This window comes from Entelurus aequoreus, linkage group LG06 (assembly GCF_033978785.1).
Source record: "Entelurus aequoreus isolate RoL-2023_Sb linkage group LG06, RoL_Eaeq_v1.1, whole genome shotgun sequence".
In the NCBI taxonomy this organism is placed as follows: Eukaryota; Metazoa; Chordata; class Actinopteri; order Syngnathiformes; family Syngnathidae; genus Entelurus; species Entelurus aequoreus.
This window is the reverse complement of record NC_084736.1, coordinates 71414963-71438466: the sequence shown is the minus strand read 5'-3', so window position 1 is coordinate 71438466 and position 23504 is coordinate 71414963. Positions and strand designations below refer to the sequence as shown.

Here is a 23504-nt window from a genome sequence, read left to right as displayed (position 1 = left end):
AGCTCGCCCAAAGACGTGAATGTCGCATTTAGGACGCGTTTCGTTTATACTGAAGTCACATTTTAAAAGATCTGATTCCAATCGGATTTAGACTACCTACTGATGTGGCCTGATGGGAAAAGATCAGATTTTAAGCACTTTGGAGCGTTTAAACTGGCAAACAATATCCAATCCGTGTCACTTGAGAGAGAAACATCTGATTCGGTGGGTAGTGTAAACAGGGCCTTTGCAACCCGTTTGCTTACTTACTCCTAAAAGAGAAGATGTCTAGTATTTTCACAATGTTATTTAATGACAAAGTTGTTGTTTGGTTGCAATAACAAACGTATGTTTAATGTATCATAAAATGTTATGATAAAAGCAATAATTACATTTTTTTGTGGTGCCTTTTTTTTTTTAAAGTATAGAAATACATTTTCGTACCGATTTGAAACACTTGGAGCATTTATACTGGTGAAAAATTTCCAATCCGTGTCACTCGAAAAGCATCGAAATACATTTTGGTACCGGTACCAAAATATTGGTATTGAGACAACCTTAACACAGATGGGTAGCAGCTTGCAAACAAAAACCTTTCAACTATTTCAGGGAATTTAGGAAGAATTTTCCCCACGCACACGAATGACGTAGCTCGCCCACAAATGACGTGGAAGTCGCATGTAGGACGCATTTCGTTTATACTGAAGCCACATTTTGAAAGATCAGATTCCAATCGGATTTAGACTACCTACTGATGTAACCTGAATCTGATGCAAAAAGATCAGATTTGAAGCACTTTGGAGCGTTTAGACTGGCAAAAAATATCCAATCCGTGTCACTTGAGAGAAAAAAATCTAATTCAGTGGGTAGTGTAAACAGGGACTGTGTAACCAGTTTGCTTACGTAACTCTAAAAGAGAATATGTCTCGTATTTTCACAAATGTATTTAATGCCAAAATAGTTTTTTGGTTGCAATAACAAACGTATGTTTAATGTATCATAAGATTTTAAGATAAAAGCAATAATGACATTTTTTGTGGTGCCTTTTATTTTGAAAAGTATCGAAATACATTTTTGTACCTATTTGAAGCACTTGGAGCGTTTCTACTGGCAAAAAATATCCAATCTTTGTCACTTGAAAAGTATCTAAATACATTTTGGTACCGGTACCAAAATATTGGTATCGAGACAACCTTAACACAGATGGGTAGCAGCTTGCAAATAAAAACATTTCAACTATTTCAAATTTAGGAAGAATTTTCCCCGTGCACACGCATGACATCGCTCGCCCAAAGATGACGTGAAAGTCGCATTTCGTTTATACTGAAGTCACATTTTAAAAGACCAGATTCCAATCGGATATAGACTACCTACTGATGTGGCCTGAATCTGATGCGAAAAGATAAGATTTGAAGCACTTTGGAGCGATTCTACTGGCAAAAAATATCCAATCCGTGTCACTTGAAAAGTATCGAAATACATTTTGGTACCGGTACCAAAATATTGGTATCAAGACAACCCTAACACAGATGGCCGGGTAGCAGCTTGCAAACAAAAACATTTCAACTATTTCAGGGAATTTAAGAAGAATTTTCCCCGGGCACACGAATGACGTCGCTCGCCCAAAGATGATGTGAAAGTTGCATTTAGGACGCATTCCGTTTATACTGAAGCCACATTTTGAAAGATCAGATTCCAATCGGATTTAGACTACCCAGTGGTGTGGCCTGAATCTGATGCAAAAAGATCAGATATGAAGCACTTTGGAGAGTTTAGACTGGCAAAAAAATATCCAATCCGTGTCACTTCAGAGAAAAAAATCGAATTCGGTGGGTAGTGTAAACAGGGTCTTTGTAACCCGTTTGCTTACGTAACTCTAAAAGAGAAGATGTCTAGTATTTTCACTATGTTATTTAATGCCAAAATTGTTCTTTGGTTGCAATAACAAACGTATGTTTGCAAAAAGTATCCGATCCGTGTCACTTGAAAAGTATCGAAATACATTTTGGTATCGAGACAACCTTAACGCAGATGGGTAGCAGCTGACAAACAAAAACATTTCAACTATTTCAGAGAATTTAGGCAGAAACCATTCCAATTAGGCTATCATTTGTCAAATGCAACACTTACTCCCAAACAGGACAAAGAAGCGGTACCTCGAGAGGCCGCTCTAAGGGGAATATGGCGCTCTGGCAGTGTACAAGACACGTTTCGGCGCAGGCCAAAGTTATCAAGGAAAGGTAAAGAGTGGGCAGGAAAGAGTGGCGATTAGCACAGGATGTGGAAACTTACTGTTCTTGCACTGGGGGACAGAGAGCCGTTGGATAGGTAAGGGTTGGTGAGGTCTGGGATCATGAGGAACGGGTAGCCAGGGTAGTGGGGACTCTTAAAGAGACCTCCATCTTGCTGTCTTCTCAGTGCTGCAAATGTACAGTAAAGTTAGATCAAACTAAAAAAAAAAATGGTGTTATTTCTCCTTTTTATTACCTTCACTGAAGTAGTCTCTTGCTCTCTCATAACTTTCTTGGTCAACTCTTGTTTGGGGCCGCCTCTCTGCTTGCTGACACACAAACGCTGGTTGAATTGTCATCTTATAACATAACAATGAGAGAGGGGGGCTGGGGGAAAAAACCAGACATTTGACTTTCTTACCTCCGAGTCCGAGGAGCTGCTGTTGTTTTCCGACTCGTTGACTAGCGAGGACTTGACATCGTCCAAGTCTCGCTCCGCCGAGACGTTTTCGGAAATCTTTTCCTCCTGCTCGCCTTCGTCTTTAAACGATATCATTTCGTCGTTGGCCCCTAAATCATCCCCGCCACCTCCGTTCAGCTGAGGCATTTTTGCACACCAGTAAATTGGATAAACAAGAGGATGAAAAAAACCACAAAAAAAAAACGTGCGCAACAGCGGAAACAAACCACTTGAGAGACAAAGCTAACTACCAGAAAATGTCCATTTTTTTCATCCTCTGGACGTGGTCCTGACGTCCATGGCGGCGATAATCCACAGTATTTTGCAACGAAACTTGTCCAAACTTTGTCGTCCCTGGCAGCCTGTGCGTCCCCTCTCCTGAGGGGATGTCCTTCTCTGGGGGCCCCCGGGGGACACACAAAAACTGCAGTCCGAGCCTGGGAGAGGTTACTCACAGCACTACAAGATCCATGTGTGAGGAAACAATGGCTACATGTGCCTGCTTTATGTCTGGGCGCTCCTCAAGTTGCACACAAAAAAAAAACGCGCGGCCGTAAAAAAAAAAAAAAAAAAAGTTTGACAATTTGTGCAAAAAAAAAAAAATTAAGTAAGTAAATGTTTAAATGGACGCGGTGGGTGTTTCGCTGCACATAGCAGCCGGAGAATGCGCCGTGATAACAAGTTGGCTGCTCAAGTGGAAGAGCGCAGCCCGTCCGTGCGTTTAGAGGAGGAGTTTACTCTGAAAACCGACACTTCTCCTTCATGCAGCAACACTGCTATTCTTAACCCTCAACACTCCGACTAAACAATCAAAATATGCAACTTTTGCGCACTCACCGGCCACAACATTAGGTGCACCAATGCAGTACATCTGCAAAGATAATTATGCTTAATGATGATGAACTTAGTTATTGCAACATAGTTGTTAGGCTTAGTTTATTATGGACTCTCAATACAAGGGGAAAATAATTCTTAAGTCAAAAAACAAAAGTGGATATTCTGGAAAAATGTCCTGCCCATTAAAAAAAAAAAAAAAAAAAAAGTGCTGTCCAACGCTACTGAGGATGCGCACTCATGCGCATCAACGCTAACGATTTCCTCGAACAAAATAACCATTGCAACTACATACCTGGAGAAATTAAAATGGTATAAACCAGGGGTTCCCAGATTACGTCCCAAATCCGGCTCGCTGGAATCCCTAAATAAATAAATAAATGTTTTTTTTTAATTATAATTTTTAAAGGCCTACTGAAATGAATTTTTTAAATTTAAACTGGGATAGCAGATCCATTCTATGTGTCATACTTGATCATTTCGCGATATTGCCATATTTTTGCTGAAAGGATTTAGTAGAGAACATTGACGATAAAGTTTGCTGATAAAAAAAAGCATTGCCTGTACCGGAAGTAGCGTGACGTCGCAGGTTGAAAGGCTCCTCACATTTCCCCATTGTTTACACCAACAGCGAGAGCGATTCGGACCTAAATTAAAATGTTTTTTTTTTTTTTTTATTATAATTTTTAAAGGCCTACTGAAATGATTTTTTTTTTATTTAAACTGGGATAGCAGATCCATTCTATGTGTCATACTTGATCATTTCGCGATATTGCCTTATTTTTGCTGAAAGGATTTAGTAGAGAACATCTACGATAAAGTTAGCAACTTTTGGTCGCTGATAAAAAAAAGCATTGCCTGTACCGGAAGTAGCGTGACGTCGCAGGTTAAAAGGCTCCTCACATTTCCCCATTGTTTACACCAGCAGCGAGAGCGATTCGGACCTAAATTAAAACTTTTTTTTTTATTTTTTATTATAATTTTTAAAGGCCTACTGAAATGAATTTTTTTTATTTAAACTGGGATAGCAGATCCATTCTATGTGTCATACTTGATCATTTCGCGATATTGCCTTATTTTTGCTGAAAGGATTTAGTAGAGAACATCGACGATAAAGTTAGCAACTTTTGGTCGCTGATAAAAAAAGCATTGCCTGTACCGGAAGTAGCGTGACGTCGCAGGTTGAAAGGCTCCTCACATTTCCCCATTGTTTACACCAACAGCGAGAGCGATTCGGACCTAAATTTAAAAAAAATATATTATTTTTTTATTATGATTTTTAAAGGCCTACTGAAATGAATTTGTTTTATTTAAACTGGGATAGCAGATCCATTCTATGTGTCATACATGATCATTTCGCGATATTGCCATATTTTTGCTGAAAGGATTTAGTAGAGAACATTGACGATAAAGTTTGCAACTTTTGGTCGCTGATAAAAAAAAGCATTGCCTGTACCGGAAGTAGCGTGACGTCGCAGGTTGAAAGGCTCCTCACATTTCCCCATTGTTTACACCAGCAGCGAGAGCGATTCGGACCGAGAAAGCGACGATTACCCCATTAATTTGAGCCAGGATGAAAGATTTGTGGATGAGATACGTGAGAGTGAAGGACTAGAGTGCAGTGCAGGACGCATCTTTTTTCGCTCTGACCGTAACTTAGGTACAACCTGGCTCATTGGATTCCACACTCTCTCCTTTTTCTATTGTGGATCACGGATTTGTATTTCAAACCACCTCGGATACTATATCCTCTTGAAAATGAGAGTCGAGAACGCGAAATGGACATTCACAGTGACTTTTATCTCCACGACAATACATCGGCGAAGCACTTTAGCTACGGAGCTAACGTGATAGCATCGGGCTTAACTGCAGATAGAAACAAAAGAAATAAACCCCTGACTGGAAGGATAGACAGAAAATCAACAATACTATTAAACCATGGACCTGTAACTACACGGTTAATGCTTTCCAGCCTGGCGGAGCTTAACAATGCTGTTGCTAACGACGCCATTGAAGCTAACTTAGCAACGGGACCTCACAGAGCTATGCTAAAAACATTAGATATCCACCTACGCCAGCCAGCCCTCATCTGCTCATCAACACCTGTGCTCACCTGCGTTTCAGCGATCGACGGAGCGACGAAAGACTTCACCCGATCATCCGTGCAGTCGGCGGCTAGCGTCGGATAGCGCATCTGCTATCCAACTCAAAGTCCTCCTGGTTGTGTTGCTGCAGCCAGCCGCTAATACACCGATCCCACCTACAGCTTTCTTCTTTGCAGTCTCCATTGTTCATTAAACAAATTGCAAAAGATTCACCAACACAGATGTCCAGAATACTGTGGAATTTTGTGATGAAAACAGAGCTGTTTGTATTGTGATACAATGTGTCAGAATACTTCCGTTTCAACCATTGACGTCACGCGCATACATCATCATACATAGACGTTTTCAACCGGAAGTTCCCAGGGAAATTTAAAATTGTACTTTATAAGTTAACCCGGCCGTATTGGCATGTGTTGCAATGTTAAGATTTCATCATTGATATATAAACTATCAGACTGCGTGGTCGGTAGTAGTGGGTTTCAGTAGGCCTTTAAGTCAAAAAACAAAAGTGGATATTCTGGAAAAATGTCCTGCCCATTTAAAAAAAAAAAAAAAAGTGCTGTCCAACGCTACTGAGCATGCGCTCTCATGCGCATCAACGCTAACCATTTCCTCGAACAAAATAACCATTGCAACTACATACCTTGAGGATAATAAAATGGTATAAACTAGGGGTCCCCAGACTACGGGCCGCCAGCGTCCAAAATCTGGCCCGCTGGAAGCCCTAAATAAATAAATAAATGTTTTTATTTTTTTTATAATTTTTTAAAAATCTGTCCTTTCCAATCCATTTTCTACCTTTCTGATTGTAAATCATGTAAATAATTCAATGTATATACTCTGATGATTATCTTGTGTGATGACTGTATTATGCTGATAGTATATATTTGTACCATGAATTGATTTACGTGGACCCCGACTTAAACAAGTTGAAAAACTTATAGGGGTGTTACCATTTAGTGGTCAATTGTACGGAATATGTACTGTACTGTGCAATCTACTAATAAAAGCTTCAATCAATTAAAAAAAAAAAACGCTTGTTACTCTCGGTGTCTCTTAGCCGCTCAGGCAAATCATATTGTCTAAAAATGCATTTTCCCATAACGTTACATCATCGCGATCTGAATATACAGTCGTGGTCAAAAGTTTACATACACTTGTGAAGGACATAATGTCATGGCTGTCTTGAGTTTCCAATCATTTCTACAACTCTTATTTTTTTGTGATCGAGTGATTGGAGCACATACTTGTTGGTCACAAAAAACATTCATGAAGTTTGGTTCTTTTATGAATTTATTATGGGTCTACTGAAAATGTGACCAAATCCGCTGGGTCAAAAGTATACATACAGCAATGTTAATATTTGGTTACATGTCCCTTGGCAAGTTTCACTGCAATAAGGCGCTTTTGAGCTTCTGGCGAGCTTGTGGTTGAATTTTTGACCACTCCTCTTGACAAAATTGTCGCAGTTTTGCTAAATTTGTTGGTTTTCTGACTCTTGTTTCTTCAGCATTGTCCACACGTTTAAGTCAGGACGTTGGGAATGCCATTGTGAAACCTTAATTCTAGCCTGATTTAGCCATTCCTTTACCACTTTCGACGTATGTTTGGAGTCATTGTCCTGTTGGAACACCCAACTGCGCCCAAGACCCAACCTCCAGGCTGATGATTTTAGGTTCTCCTGAAGAATTTGGAGGTTATCCTCCTTTTTCATTGTCCCATTTACTCTCTGTAAAGCACTAGTTCCATTGGCAGAAAAACAGGCCCAGAGCATACCATGCTTGACGGTAGGAATGGTGTTCCTGTTATTAAAAGCCTCACCTTTTCTCCTCCAAACATATTGCTGGGTTTTGTGGCCAAACAGCTACATTTTTGTTTCATCTGGCCACAGAATTTTCCTCCACAAGGATATCTTATCTCTCTTATGTTTGTCCATGTGATGTCAGATGAAACAAAAATGTAGCTGTTTGGCCACAAACTTCATGAATGTTTTTGGTGACCAACAAGTATGTGCTCCAATCACTCTATCACAAAAAAATTTGAGTTGTAGAAATTATTGGAAACTCAAGACAGCCATGACATTATGTCCTTCACAAGTGTATGTAATCTTTGACTAGGGATGAAATAGCCTCTGTGTTTTTTCCTGACCTAACGTGTACATATATATATATATATATCTATATATATATATATATAGATATATTTATATATCTATATATATATATATATATAGATATATATATATAGGCGCCGATCTACATTTCTGCCAGTGGGTGCTCGGACGGGCGGTTTTTGTTTGGTATGAGAAAGAATTTGCCATCAATCCCACGTGGGTGCTCGGCATTGTCCGTGGGAGGCTCGGCCCCCGAAGCACCAACGGGATTGCAATTTCATCCAAATCTGTCCATTACTTTTAATGTTATAACTATCAGATTATGCAACTGGTTGCATTTTCTATATGAAGCAACACATTTTTTCAGAACAAAACTTTACTTGATTTATTTAGTTTTTACTTTTTGCTTGAAGGGCAACTGCTATTTTTTTAAATTGTGTTTATTATTTACAATCTTTATGTGAGACAAGAACCCTTATGTTTTTATTTTTAAATGCATTCTAACTTGTGAATAAACGCTATCAAAAGTCGGTTAACAATGGAGCTAATGGGAATTGCTCTAATTCGCCTATAAAGAGCTCTAATAAACTTCCAAAAGCCTCCATCAATGTTTTTATATACGCTGTCAGTATATATGTAATGTAGTAATATACACATTCATAATAACATGGCACATTTGCGATTTATAATCTAAAATTAATTTTTACCAGCTAAGAGGCGATGCAGCAGCTGCTTATCAGCTTAAAGGCCTACTGAAATGAATTTTTTTTATTTAAACGGGGATAGCAGATCCTCCCATGTGTCATACTTGATCATTTCGCGATATTGCCATATTTTTGCTGAAAGGATTTAGTATAGAACAACGACGATAAAGATTGCAACTTTTGGTATCTGATAAAAAAAAGGCTTGCCCCTACCGGAAGTAGCGTGACGTAGTCAGTTGAACATATACGCAAAGTTCCCTATTGTTTACAATGATGGCCGCATGAAGTGAGAGAGATTCGGACCGAGAAAGCGACAATTTCCCCATTAATTTGAGCGAGGATGAAAGATTTGTGGATGAGTAAAGTGCAAGTGAAGGACTAGTGGGGAGTTGAAGCTATTCAGATAGGGAAGATGCTGTGAGAGCCGGGGGTGACCTGATATTCAGCTGGGAATGACTACAACAGTAAATAAACACAAGACATATATATACTCTATTAGCCACAACACAACCAGGCTTATATTTAATATGCCACAAATTAATCCTGCATAAAAACACCTGCGTGTTTGTTACGCTAGCTCCTAGCTCCTCTGCTAGCTCCTAGCTCCATAGAACACGTCAATACAATTCAAACACCTGATCAACACACACAATCACTCAGCCCAAAAGACCGTTCACCTAACCCAAGGTTCATAAAGCTTATATATTTTTAAAAAGTTACGTACGTGACGCGCACATACGGTCAAGCTATCAAATGTTTAGCAGCCAAGGCTGCATACTCACGGTACCTGATATTCAGCTGGGAATGACTACAACAGTAAATAAACACAAGACATATATATACTCTATTAGCCACAACACAACCAGGCTTATATTTAATATGTCACAAATTAATCCTGCATAAAAACACCTGCGTGTTTGTTACGCTAGCTCTTAGCTCCTATGCTAGCTCCTAGCTCCATAGAACACGCCAATACAATTCAAACACCTGATCAACACACACAATCACTCAGCCCAAAAGACCGTTCACCTAACCCAAGGTTCATAAAGCTTATATATTTTTAAAAAGTTACGTACATACGCAAAAAAAAGTTGCGCACATACGGTCAAGCGATCAAATGTTTAGAAGCCAAAGCTGCATACTCACAGTAGCACGTCTGCGTCTTTGTCATCCAAATCAAAGTAATCCTGGTAAGAGTCTGTGTTGTCCCAGTTCTCTACAGGCGTCTGTGTATCGAAGTCAAAAGTCCTCCTGGTTAGAGTCTCTGTTATCCGAGTTCTTCCATCTTGACTGCATCTTTCGGGAATGTAAACAAAGAAGCGCCGGCTGTGTACTGTTGTTGCTGACTACGTTCGAAAAATACGTCCATTTCGCACCGACAACTTTCTTCTTTGCTTGCTCAGCTTCCTTCTCCATAATGCAATGAACATGATTGCAACAGATTCACGAACACAGATGTCCAGAATACTGTGGAATTATGAAATGAAAACAGAGCTTTTTCGTATTGGCTTCAATGTGGAAGGCATACCCGTGTTCGCCGGGCTACGTCACGCGCATACGTCATCCTCAGAGGCGTTTCGAACCGGAAGTTTAGCGGCAAATTTAAAATGTCACTTTATAAGTTAACCCGGCCGTATTGGCATGTGTTATAATGTTAAGATTTCATCATTGATATATAAACTATCAGACTGCGTGGTCGGTAGTAGTGGGTTTCAGTAGGCCTTTAATAATGTATATAGCAACATAATAATAATAATACTTTTATTTATATAGCGCTTTTAAAAAGCACTCAGACGCTTACACAATAATCAAAATAAAACATGATCATAATCATAAAAGCACATACAGTATAATAATAAAACAACCATCCATCCATCCATCCATTTTCTACCGCTTATTCCCTTCGGGGTCGCGGGGGGCGCTGGAGCCTATCTCAGCTACAATCGGGCGGAAGGCGGGGTACACCCTGGACAAGTCGCCACCTCATGTGACATAAACATAAAAATGGGCAAAATGAAAAATAACTTTGTGTTATGAGATGGTTTGTCCAGTTCTAAAAGCAGCTACTTAGCACTTTGTGATCACGGCGCCACTAAAAATAGATTGTCTGTGTTAGCAGTTATAATAACAATATACTAATACTTGGTTAACATCAGTTCACGAGCTGTAAATGGAGTATTGTTGGTGTTTTTTTGATGATTTATTTTTAGATGGCTTTACTTGCGTAATAATGTACTCCCATTAGCTACCTTGTACTTACCATATTTTACGACTTAGAATACATAAATAAAGGAAAACATAAATGAAGGAAAACATATGTGTTCTTGTCTTACATAGGGATTGTGAATGATGTGCAAAATTCCCAAAAAGTACAGTTCCCCTTTTAAAGAGAACCTGTGATGTTTTTAATCTACATTTAAAACACTTCCTTGTGGTCAAGATACGTGTTGGATATGCTTTGGTTTAAATTTTGCATTAATAATGCTCTACAGTCACTTTTATAGTGCGTTTTTTTAATCTGTCTGCAAAATGTTTGTTGAGGTTTACCCAGATTGCAAATGAAGCCACGCGCCACCCTCTTCAAAACTATCACAATTTTCAATTGAAAATTATATTGTTACAATTTTGGATACTTGTGTTAAATGATGGCGAAGCGTCTAATTACAATGTTCATGCATTTTGGCGTGAGCTGGCATACAATTTTGGATGCCTTTATTCGCAGGGTTTTCCAATCTGGCTACGTTGTGATGTCACAGCGAGGTGGACATACGCATTTGGTCATTAAGTCAAGCTCTCCCTCTGCATCAGGCTATGTTTTAGCCTGAAGCGGAAGAAAAGCTTGATTTGATTAATTAATTAATTAATTAATTAAAAATAACAATACTTTATCCTACCTTTTTGTGTTTCCTCAGGCTATGAGGAAAAAGAAAAGTAGGATTAAGTATAATCTAATTTTAGCATGTGCATAATACCACAGACGTGTTACATGCAGTAATATAAATGGTGCTAAAAGCCAATATTTTGTAATTTTTTTTATGAAGCTCTGTATTAATCAGAAAAGATGCAGGTGTACCAAATGTTGTCACCGGGTGAATATAAATGTTTATTAAGTTTATTTCCGAAACTTGTTGAGAGCGCGGGGCGTGGTATCATTTGCAGAAAGTAGGTTATAAAAGGGACTGTGGAGCAGAATTTACCCCAAACATATACCAGAGGTTCTGAAACTATTTTTGTTTTACCAAGTACTACCTAAGGAAAAACTTGACTCTCCAAGTACCACCTTAATGACCAACATTAAAATACAGTAGCGTAGTAAGCCTAGGTATTCATTAAAAACGAGGCAGAAGTTTTATTTAACAAAAATACTTATTATTTTGAACACTGTAACTTTGCGCACGGTTTGAACAGTAACACTGTGTTTGAATATAGAAAAATAACATATTTGGGGTACTAGATGGAGCCAGCGTACCACTAGGGGTACAAGTACCACAGTTTGAAAATCTCCGATCTACACCACAAGGAAGTGTTTTAAATGTAAATTAAAATCATCATATATTCCATGGAAACATACGTATATTTTGAAGTCATCACTGCTATTGGTTTTTTTCAAGCCTCGTCGAAAATATACTTTAAAACATTATATAACTTCACCTGGTCACACCATTAGGTACACCTGCACACATTGGTAGCAGCATAAAATAGCTGTTTTTACCAGCAGTTTTGTCACTGCATGTCACACACAAGCGTTATTGTGAGCATGCCACGATTAAATGAAAACAATTCTGTATCTTACCTTTTCTTTGACGTTTCCACAAACCATGTCGCAATGTCGCCGCCTTTTTCCTGCAGAGTTCGGTGTATAATCCAGTTATGTTGTGGATTAAGTGCCGTGGACAAATAAACATAGTATTTATTTTACAGACATATACAGGTGGGGGTGCATGAAACGATAAGGAATTAAAGGAATTTCCAGCGGATACAGTCTCAGCTGTTTGGGCTCAGCAGAGGTTGAGGAAGCTTTCTGACACAAGAATGCCCGCATAGGTACGTCCGTCAATGTGTGACGTCACTGATTCCCCACTGTGAAAAAATACTCCAAAACCCAGTGGGCAGAGGCATCCCAAAAGAAGTCCTTGTATCCAACATTGTAACAACATTCATGACAGAGAAAACAAAGTTCAACATAGGTCCTCTTTAAAGTTTGCAGTGGTGTAAAAATAATAATAGCAATACATATACAGTGATACTTCAACTTAAGAGTTTTGAGATAAGAGCTGTCTCTATGCTAATTGTTATGCTTTAAGTTGCGAGCAAACAATGTTGCCATTAGGTGGCGTAGCAAATGTCACAGTGAACCCCGTAAGATCTTACCAAAACATCTGGTCTTACTCGCTAGCATTACCTTATAGCTAGATATGGACAGAACTTTATTTTCCAACCATGGGAAGGAAGCAAGTGAGTGTGAAGGACAGTGCTGAGATGAAGAAGTGGATCATATTCATGTTAATTAAGGAAAGAAATAATCAAAAACATGACAGAACGTGTCGCCGTTTTGGTGAAGCAATTTGAGCGTATCACTGCTATTCTGCACCATACTGAAGCAAAATGAGTCTAACGCCAGCCAAGGATCTTAAAATGATATCTTACGGGCAGACATGTATCATGAAAATATGGAAAAGCTGCTGATGATGTGTTTGACGCAGAAGCAGCTCGAAGGAAATACCATCGATGTCCATTCTCCAAGGTATTGGAGGAAGTTGGGAGAGTGGCCGTGCCAGCAATCTGAGGGTTACTGGTTCAATACCCACCTTCTACCATCCTAGTCACGTCTGTTGTGTCCTTGAGCAAGACACTTCACCCTTGCTCCTGATGGGCCTGGTTAGCGCCGTGCATGGCAGCTCCCGCCGTCAGTGTGTGAATGTGTGTGTGTGAATGTGGAAATAGTGTCAAAGCGCTTTGAGTTCCTTAAAAAAGGTAGAAAAGCGCTATACAAGTACAACCCATTTTACCATTTTTTACCATATGCTGTATGTTGTTATTATTACATTACTTCATAAAACTACTGTAGTTGTATAATATTCTATTGTATTGTTGTTAAACAATATTTATGTCTAAAAATGTGTTTTTATTTTTAGAATACATGTTACATATTATTATTCTCCTGTTTCGAGGAAGGCGTCATCAAATAAATTGATTTCAGATTATTTTCAGTTCAGTTCAGTTCAGTTTCAGTTTATTTGGAACATGCATACAATACAATGTAATGCATCACACAATTCCAGTTGTTTCATTACAGCACGTCCGAAAAGGAGTAGGAAGAAGCAAAGCTTATTTAATCCTGCCCCTTTTCACACCATAGCAGTTTTATCCAATTTCCTTGTTCTCTGTAACAGAACATGGAACAAATACATAATATACCATAGTAAGAAAATAAATATTAAATACATAAATAATATTTGTCTCAATAAAAAAATAAAAAAGGGGAAAAAAGGGTTGAAGATGTTTATCATAATTATTGTTCTGTGTACTTTGTGAACACTTGTAGTTTGAACAGTCTCTTAAACTGAATCATATTGGTGCTTTGTTTGATTTATTTGGTTAATCCATTCCATAATTTAATTCCACATAAAGATAAACTAAAGGTTTTAAGTGTTGTACGAGCATACACATGTTTTAAATTAGATTTTCCTCTAAGGTTATATTCCTCCTCTTTTGTTAAGAATAATTGTTGTGCATTCTTAGGTAGCAGGTTATAGTTTGCTTTATACATAATTTTAGCTGTTTGCAAATGCACCAAATCGTTGAATTTCAATAACTGTAATTTAATAAATAAAGGGTTTGTATGTTCTCTATATCCAACATTATGTATTATTCTATTTGATGTTTTTTGTAACACGGTTAGTGAATGAAGAGTATATTTGTAGTTGTTTCCCCACTATTCTACACAATAACTCAGATATGGTAACACTAGCGAGCAGTGTTACCAGTGTTGATGGGAAGTGTTTTTAATTTGAGAGTAATTTACTGTGATTGATCGTAATTAATCAAAATGCAAAAGAAGTGATTCATCTGATTTAAAATTGTTATCGTTTGACAGCACTAATAAATATATTACATTACAATATCCCAAATTCAGCTGCTCGATTTGTTTAATTCTGTTGTGAATATTGTTTAAAATCATATTCATACCCCTAATGTAGTGGTCAGGGAGTGTATATTGGTTTTGTACAGTCATTATCGTTATTGTATGATTGAGCAGAAGTTCATTGCCGTCACGCTGGAAAAAAAACCACTTACAAGTAGGAATGTCCGATAATGGCTTTTTGCCGATATCCGATATTCCGATATTGTCCAACTCTTTAATTACCGATACCGATATCAACCGATATTGATATATATATAGTCGTGGAATTAACACATTATTATGCCTAATTTGGACAACCAGGTATGGTGAAGATAAGGTCCTTTTTTTAAAAATTAATAAAAATAAAATAAGATAAATAAATTAAAAACATTTTCTTGAATAAAAAAGAAATATAAAAAGAGACAATATAAAAACAGTTACATAGAAACTAGTAATTAATGAAAATGAGTAAAATTAACTGTTAATACTATTAAGGTTAGCACAATCATGTGTGCTTACGGACTGTATCCCTTGCAGACTGTATTGATATATAATGTAGGAACCAGAATATTAATAACAGAAAGAAACAACCCTTTTGTGTGAATGAGTGTGAATGAGTGTAAATGGGGGAGGGAGGTTTTTTGGGTTGGTGCACTAATTGTAAGCGTATCTTGTGTTTTTTATGTTGATTTAATAAAAAATAACCCCCCCCCCCCCGAAAAAAAACGATACCGATAATAAAAAAAACGATACCGATAATTTCCGATATTACATTTTAAAGCATTTATAGGCCGATAATATCGGCAGGCCGATATTATCGGACATCTCTACTTACAAGACTTACTTAGGCCCCGTTTACACTAAGCCGGACAAGGTTATCCAGGGTAAATCACACCTAACCTTATCCGTGTCCTCACACAACAATGCCACCGTTTAAGACCTCTTTTTACCCACTAGACACAACGTGTCTAATACGCATGCGTGGAAAATGCGCACGTCATAGTCACCTCCAGTGTTGCTTTGTGTGCAAGTTCTTAAATTTAACTTATCTGAACAATATCCAGTGTTGTGGTATTTCAATTAACTGGAATCCAGTGTGCTGTGGGGCGCTATTGTAGTGAATAACACCTGAGCGATCATAAATTAATCAAATCTCTATTAGACACGTAAACAATGTGATAAAAAACATTTAACATTAATCAAACTAGGGATCTAGATATCTGGTCAGGACACTCCTCACTCTTTTGCCTTCACCTTCATTGTCCATTCCTTTTTGGTGACTTTATATACTCTGGACCTAGACGTTGAGTCCGCGACATACATGGCGGACAATAACTGATACAGTCTGCTTTGCCTGTCCAAATGCATTCGCTGTTTCCCTCGACGGCCAGGTAATACAAAGCACACGCTACCTTTTTTATCACCTCCACAGGAGTTCGCATTCTCGTTGTCTCTCCTTTGACAAATGGACAAAGTTTTTCGCTAAGTAGCATCACAGCTGACCCGGCCGGACATTGGAAAGTTCTCTTGCCGTCTGAGAAATGTTGTATCCCAAATAGCTGCCATCGCTTTCTCTTAAGGTATTCATGTGTGATTTCCACAAGTGTCTGTACATGTAGAAGAAGGAGAAACACGGGCATGTCTGGATGACTCGCCTCCATATTTCCAGTGGTTAGCTCCGAGTTATGAAACCGCTTTATTATGAAGCTGGCTGTGGCGCGTTCTTTCTGATGTCTCTTCCTGTGTTCGCGTGGTCTTTCTGGCATCACTTCCTCTCCAAACTCACTTTGTAAACGATCAATGAGTCCATACAAAGCTAAGTGCCGGAGATTCAAGAATTACACGGCTGACTTACCCGTGTAAAAATTTGTCCGAGGAGGGGGACATTAAACGCTGGTTTAGTGCGGCTGAAACGGGGCTTAGGCTAAATAATTATTTGTTTAAGGGGTTAAACGACTTAGTGTAGACATTGCCTGACCTATACGTAGGCCATGTTGTCAATTTGAGGAACAGGATTGGGGGCCCAGTGTTGCAAGCATGGAAGAAGGGAAGTGGTTAGAATGTTTTTTCTTGTGGAGTAACCTTTACATGAACCTCAATCTTGGCTTAGCGGGGACACCATTGGTAAAGTTGGTGCTATTGTGCAGAAAGATTTAGAATGCTTCTTTATTTATTTCCTCTGCATTCTGCTGTACAAGACCGGTAGACATGCAAAGTTCTGAAGACATGCTTCTCCTTATATACAAAAAAAAAATGTCCTAGATGTTGTCGAGTGTGTGTCAGCAAGCTGAGGTATGACTGACAATGCAGTGTCTCCACGGGCCTCATTAGATTCCCCACTCCGCTTATACGGTATTTAATTGAAGGCAACCTATAGCGACTGCAACACGGAGAATTGCATAGAGGGTAGTAGGTTGCTTGTTTGCATAAATGCACATTTGCACTTGATTGCACACGTGTAGGTGAGTATTTGCCCCGAGGCTAAAATACCTTGGGTTTCATGAGCTATAGTACTGTATATGCCATGAATGTCATAGTATCATACAACTAACGCGTCAAAAAATGTTTTCTTTAATGATTCATATTGCCAATTTGTATGCTAATGATTAACTTTTATGATCTCCACTCTGAAAGAGAGCAAAATATATATATATTTTTTTTTCAAAAGAAATCACATTCTTGCTTTAAAAGACCATACTATACATAGTTTGACAGGTGCAACTGTAATTATTCAGGGCCTATGAATGATTAATAATGTAAATCATATATCAAAACAAGTCATGCATTGGTTGTTGGTGAACAATGATAGCTCACATTGACTCTTCACACACGTCAGTTGTGCGCTATATATCAGCCACGGTAGACATGCAGGCAGCTCCTGTTGTTCACAGTACAATGTAACAGCTGAGTGAGATATCACACACTTGTGATGAATAACACAAATCTAGCAGCGAGGTTTAATTCCTATAGGTGAGAACACTTTCTGTAAATGCTACAAAGTGGTTTTTCAATTGAAAATTCAAAACAGAAGAAAACTTAATTAATTACGCAATTAAAAGTATGAAAATTAATTTAAAGAGCGCTGCATTTGCGTGTGTTTGTATTTAGTTAATAGAGGTACTGAAAAAAATAAAATCACATGTAAATTGTGATTCTTACTTATCCGATTCTAAATGCATTCATATTTTCAAAACTCGATATAAAAAAATATCCTTTTAAATGTATTTTCTTTGAAGGGGAACTGCAGTCTTCTGGGAATTTTGCCTATTGTTCATAATCATTATGAGAGACATTATGATGGATGTTATTTTTATATTATTTTTTTCATTCGAAATAGTAAATAAATGCAATCAAAAGTTGGCTTGCAATAGAGCCTCTGGGAGCCGTTCAATTCCGCCTATAAAGCCCTTAAAAACATCCAAACACATCCATTGAGGTTTTATAGACATGATGTAAGTATATATGTAATGTAGTAACAGGCACATTTATAATAACATTTAATATTTATGTATTTAAGCATACACAGAGCATTAATTAGAAAAACGTATCACAACGTTTGCTTTTTTTATTTCTTCATCACTGATTATTACTCACTGCCGACTTCATGAGAGCCAACAAACATAATAAAACATCACTCATTGTGCAATGTCTGCTGTCATTAGGATGCCAACTGTTGGAATGGTCATATATTCCCCATTTAAGAAGAATGACCATAATCCACACGAAGAAAAGGGGTCTTTTCGTGTCATCCTCGTCAGTTTCGGGTCCTAAATGGCTGTCAAAGTGTACCAACTTGTCAGAATACCTAATAAGACGTCTTCTATCTAGGTGAGATGCATGATTTATGATGTAGAATAAATTTACAGGGAGCAAGGAAGCGAGAAAGCAGCAGGCCTCTCGATGATGTAAACACAGGGACACACGGAAGTGATCACGGCGCCGCTCTAAATAGTTTGTCTGCGTTAGCGCTTATAATAACAATATCACTAATACTTGGTTAATATTCAAGTGGTGAAATGTAAATGGAGTATTGTTGGCGGTTTTTGAATGGTTATTTATTGGATTTTATGGGCGAAATAGTGGAGCTCCCATCGACTTTTATTTACGTTTATTCAATATTTAGAATGCATTAAAAAAAATCCATCCATCATCACGTCTTTCATAATGATTGTGAACCATAGGCAAAATTCCCCAAAAAGTGCAGTTCCCTTTATGAATACTTTAAAAAATATATATATTTTTTGGCGGGGGGGACCAATTCGTATACGTCTTTTAAGAGGAGCCACTGTAACTTGTAACCAGTTCTTAAAAGGTTTTATTATATTTTTTATGCCAAATTATATGTTGCAAGACTCTGTTTGAATCGAGAATCGTGTTGAATCGATTCTGAAACTGTCAGTCCAAGAATCGGACCCGAATCAAATTGTGAGATATAATGTCCGACATACATATTATAGCATTTCTTTTTTCTTTTTATGGTTTATAGTGAAAAGGGTTTGATTCGACAACACTGTCAGCTGTACACAAACCTGTTTTTACTCGTGTGTTGTCATGTACACATGCCCTTTGCTTAGGCCTGGTGTCACGATCTGCTTAGCCGTAGTGGAAAAGAGCAAAAAATAAATAAAAATAATAACAAACAGCACACTCAAAAACAAGTGAGGGAAATAACTAACATGAGGTGTGGAGAGGTAACAGCTAACACTACACGGCAACTCCAGGGCAGAGTCATAGGAAACAAAAAGCTTGAGTGGAACCAAAGAAGAGGAGATGCACACAACTGGAAGGGTGAACCATCAGGAATCGACTGTAGCCAAGTGAATGTACTGGGGAGCTTAAGTAGACAGGAGGGATTGAGTATCAGGTGTGCGCACAGGTGACTCTGCCCCGTAACCCAGAGACCAGGCTCTGCAACAAAAAGAAGACAGGCGGCCAGATCATGACAACTGGGCCAGTGATCAATAAGTCAAATACTCGAACATTAAATGAAAATTAACTTGATTATTTTGCCAACATCGATAAATTGCCATGTCCGTGTGTCTTATGTGCGTGTCGTTTCCTTTTAAACTGGGTGCAAAAGGGTTCACTCTGTGCATCGCTCTCAGCACTTAAGCGTGGTTGTGCAATACCAGAATCAAATCAAGGAAGTGAACCCACTTGTCAGTCATCCACAATCTCTGCATCTGAGAGTAGAGGCTGGGCTGCTCACTTCTGACAGCGAGAGAGCCTCGCAAGTTGCTTGTGAGAAGCACTGCGAGGCAACAAAAATTAGGAGGGAAAAGATGATTGTAAAGACAAATGTTCTTGTGTGGGAACATTTTGGCTTCAAACTGATTGAGCAAAGTTAGCGTATTATCACGGACAAATGAGCAAGTGTGCCGAATTATTTGGAAAGTGAGGGGGACATTAAAAAAATTGACCCTCTTTTTTGGAGAAACAACTGCACTAAAATGTGCAACTTTTGCTAACGATTAATAAGAGTATGTGTGAGCGTCTTTGCTCCTGGAGGGTTCTCCTGAGTCCGATAGATCTGTCCTTGAGCCCGGTGTACAGGATTTGAGCAGTATGGATTGCTTTCCAGTAATATATTTTGGACTTTCCAGTCCGGCGTGTCTTTGCTCTTCCTCGTTCTGTCTCTGTGCGTGTGTCTTTCTCTGGCTCTAACTCCAACAACATGTCTCGGCTCGGCTGCTGCTAATAAGGGCGACAGGTGATTAGATAATCAGCCCCAGCTGGGCAATCTACTCACCTGCCAAAGCTTCGAGGCCGGGCCATACACACCCCATTCCTGCAGGAGGAGCGCCGACCACACCCTCCCCCACAGTATTTTTTATTGTTATTGTGTGTTTACCTATTTAGGACAATTAAAAGTTATTGACATTCCAATTACAATGTTTAAAAAATACTAATGAGAAATAAGAGTTTAATGCGTTTGAAAAGGTTACATTAATGTTACTATCTTTATATTATGATTACATTAGTGCAGCTCTTCTCGAATAGTGGTCTCCCTTGGGGGGGACGTGTGATCCCGGGAAACATGCTTTATCAGTATCATGCTTCAAACCCCGCTTCGAAAAGCTGTGCTCTGTTAAAAATGTGCTCATTGTAGCCATTAATCCTGACTTTCTCATTTTGATTTGAAAAAAAGAAGCACACATTGTTTTACTTATAGGTTTATTGTAGGTTAAAGTGCTTTATATATTGTGCTCCTAAGTTATTATCGTTTATCAATTTGTATTTGATATTAATTATTGAGGTTATTTAATTGTATTTTTCAATATCAAATGGTTCAAGTCGGTCAAAAAATCAAATAAGGATAACTATTATTTAATTTCAGGCAAATTGATGCCTGTAATTAAATATTCAATTATTTTCTGTTACAGACTAAAACACAATGTTATTCAAGTTATTGTTACATTTTCTTCAGTGGCGGTCCGTGCGTTTCCCACCTAGGCCCTCAGTGATGTCCGACTTCATTGATTACCTCTCAAAATACCATCATTGATGTCACCACATGACCATTGCTGGAGAAATACTATATAGGAACACATGTACAAAACGGGTTATTTTCTGGTGCATTTAAAAATCAATAAACCCGCATCAGCAATTAAAACATATCTTATGTGGTACTGTCAAAATTAAAATTGCAAAAAGCATATTAAACGTGAAAAATAAAGTATCTGAACTCACATTACATCGTCACAGCCAACATCGTCTCACAAGATGTAGTTTCTCTTTAAATATCCTTCTTGAAAATGGCCTTGCAAATATATGTGTTGTCTTGTCTAATCATAAAAGATGCAGACGAGGCGTGTTGGCTGAGTTCTTAAAGTTTACTCTACAGCGTGCTCGTCAATAACATCCAGCTGCCGACATGTCTACATTCAACAACCTAAACAGGGTACTGCACATGCGCTTCACTACTGTTGCATGCTGGTTAATGGAGTTCTTAAGTTACCTGGCTTATAACATCACTATATATCTGCCTTAGGCCAGCTAGAAGGCCTTACTGACAACAACTTGTGATCTGATTGGCTATTGCAACTGTCTATCAACTGTATGTCCCCGTTCACTTACAGTGCATGGACGCCCGCATTGTTGATTCTGAAGGCTCTAGGCAGATTTGGTGCAGCATGGCAACATAAGCTAGCTGAATTCTGATTGGATACAAACTCTATAACCTAAAAACAACAGCGCTGCAAGGAGCATAATATGACATGAAGAGAATATGAATACTTTTAGATATTTAGGGAAAGTAAATAAAAAATTACTTTAATCTTTAATTTTGATCATGATTTCGGGTTATGTTAGGCCAGCAGAGAAGGCCTTGCTGGCCCTGACGGCACACCACTGATTTTCTTATCCACTGATAAGGGTACAATGTTATATAGAGGTGAACTTATAACAATTCTACAGACAAATAATACTATTTATAGTCATGGCAGAGAGTGGAGGGGTGGTGCGTAACAGAAAATAATTGAGAAGCACTGCATTAGTACTTCATTTGGTCTGTAAATAATGCTAGCAATAATATTGTTAATCGGCAACAATTTGTTGGACAATATACCTTCCAGCATAATTTATCATCGGTCCAGGCCTATATCTTTATTTACAAACATTAAATCACTCCTTCTTTTCCCTTCTTTTCTTGTTGGATCAGGATTGATTAAGATGATGAGGCGTCAGGAGAGATTTCAACAGCCACAATCACGGCCCGAGGGTAGATCAACTGGTGGCCAGAAAATGTATTCACAGGATGTTGTTCCTGCATCTGCCTCGCTTTGAAGTTGCCCACTCCACATGAGCCTGTCATACGTGACCGTAGGTTCATTATCCTCATGCACTTTTAATGCCTGAGAAAAGGCTGCTACTACTACGTGTTCTACGAAGTCTATTTTCTACCGTGTTGTCATGCTTTAGAGAGAAACAGAAAAGGTGGGGGATGAGATGATGCGAGTCGATCCACTCCTCCGAGGATTCAAGGTCATCCTTTTATGTTTCACCAACCATCGGCCAGTCACGTTCCAATCAAAGTGGTGCTTAATTCAGCAGTAAATTCCATCTCCTCATCATGTTTTCACCTCCGCCCAACCAGAGGAGGTCCCTTTCTGATCTGCTGCTGCGTGTCCAACGTATCTTGCCGGGTCAAAGCCACCGCATGGGTAGGGGTCTCTCATTATGCTTGTTTAAGGGCGTACTGTGCGGAATTTAGGCGCTTGCCTGGCCCTTGTCGACCTGTAGCTCAAACTTAGCATTTGCACTTTGGCCCATTGACATGTCCCATCCCTTCTATACTACTGTGGGGATGGGTACCTTTGCCATTCAGTACCAATTCCCGGTACCTATACCGGTACTCAAGCATACCAATTTCCGTTACTTCTGTGTGTGTTCATGTGTTAATATACAGTCGTGGTCAGAAGTTTACACACTTGTAAAGAACATAATGTCATGGCTGTCTTGAGTTTCCAATAATTTCTACAACTCTTAATTTTTTGTGATACAGTGATTGGAGCACATACTTGTTGGTCACAAAAAACATTCATGAAGTTTGGTTCTTTTATGAATTTATTATGGGTCTACTGAAAATGTGACCAAATCTGCTGGGGCAAAAGTATACATACAGCAATGTTAATAATTGGTTACATGTCCCTTGGCAAGTTTCACTGCAATAAGGCGCTTTTGGTAGCCATCCACAAGCTTCTGGTGGAATTTTTGACCACTCCTCTTGCCAAAATTGGTGCAGTTTAGGTAAATTAGTTTTTCTGACATGGACTCTCCTCCAAACATATTGCTGGGTATTGTGGCCAAAACAGCTGACCACATAACTTTCCTCCAGAAGGTCTTATCTTTGTCCATGTGATATCAGATGAAACAAACATTGAGCTGTTTGGCCACAATACCCGGCAATATGTTTGGAGGAGAAAAGGTGAGGCCTTTTAATCCCAGGAGCACCA

General features: G+C 38.6%; 1 protein-coding gene and 1 long non-coding RNA gene across 4 annotated transcripts in view; one reads left to right on the top strand and one right to left on the bottom strand.

Annotated features, from left to right (window-relative positions):
• The window catches only part of LOC133652559 (transcription factor 7-like 1-A), a 73417-nt gene extending 70146 nt beyond the window's left edge, over window positions 1–3271 (bottom strand). The window contains exons 1-3 of one of the 2 annotated variants that reach the window (XM_062051449.1): window positions 2632–3271; window positions 2467–2539; window positions 2272–2399 (exon numbers count right to left, since the gene is read on the bottom strand). In XM_062051449.1, the coding sequence (XP_061907433.1) occupies window positions 2272–2399; window positions 2467–2539; window positions 2632–2817 (387 nt within the window). In that variant the 5' untranslated portion in view covers window positions 2818–3271. The remainder of the gene's footprint in view (window positions 1–2271; window positions 2400–2466; window positions 2540–2631) is intronic. The other variant, XM_062051450.1, reaches the window with a different exon arrangement.
• Window positions 1–22905, top strand: part of LOC133652563 (uncharacterized) — a 105753-nt gene extending 82848 nt beyond the window's left edge. For both annotated transcript variants that reach the window (XR_009826594.1, XR_009826593.1), the window contains exon 7: window positions 22211–22905. This is a non-coding gene — a long non-coding RNA (uncharacterized LOC133652563). The remainder of the gene's footprint in view (window positions 1–22210) is intronic.
• Window positions 22906–23504: the final 599 nt, after the last annotated feature.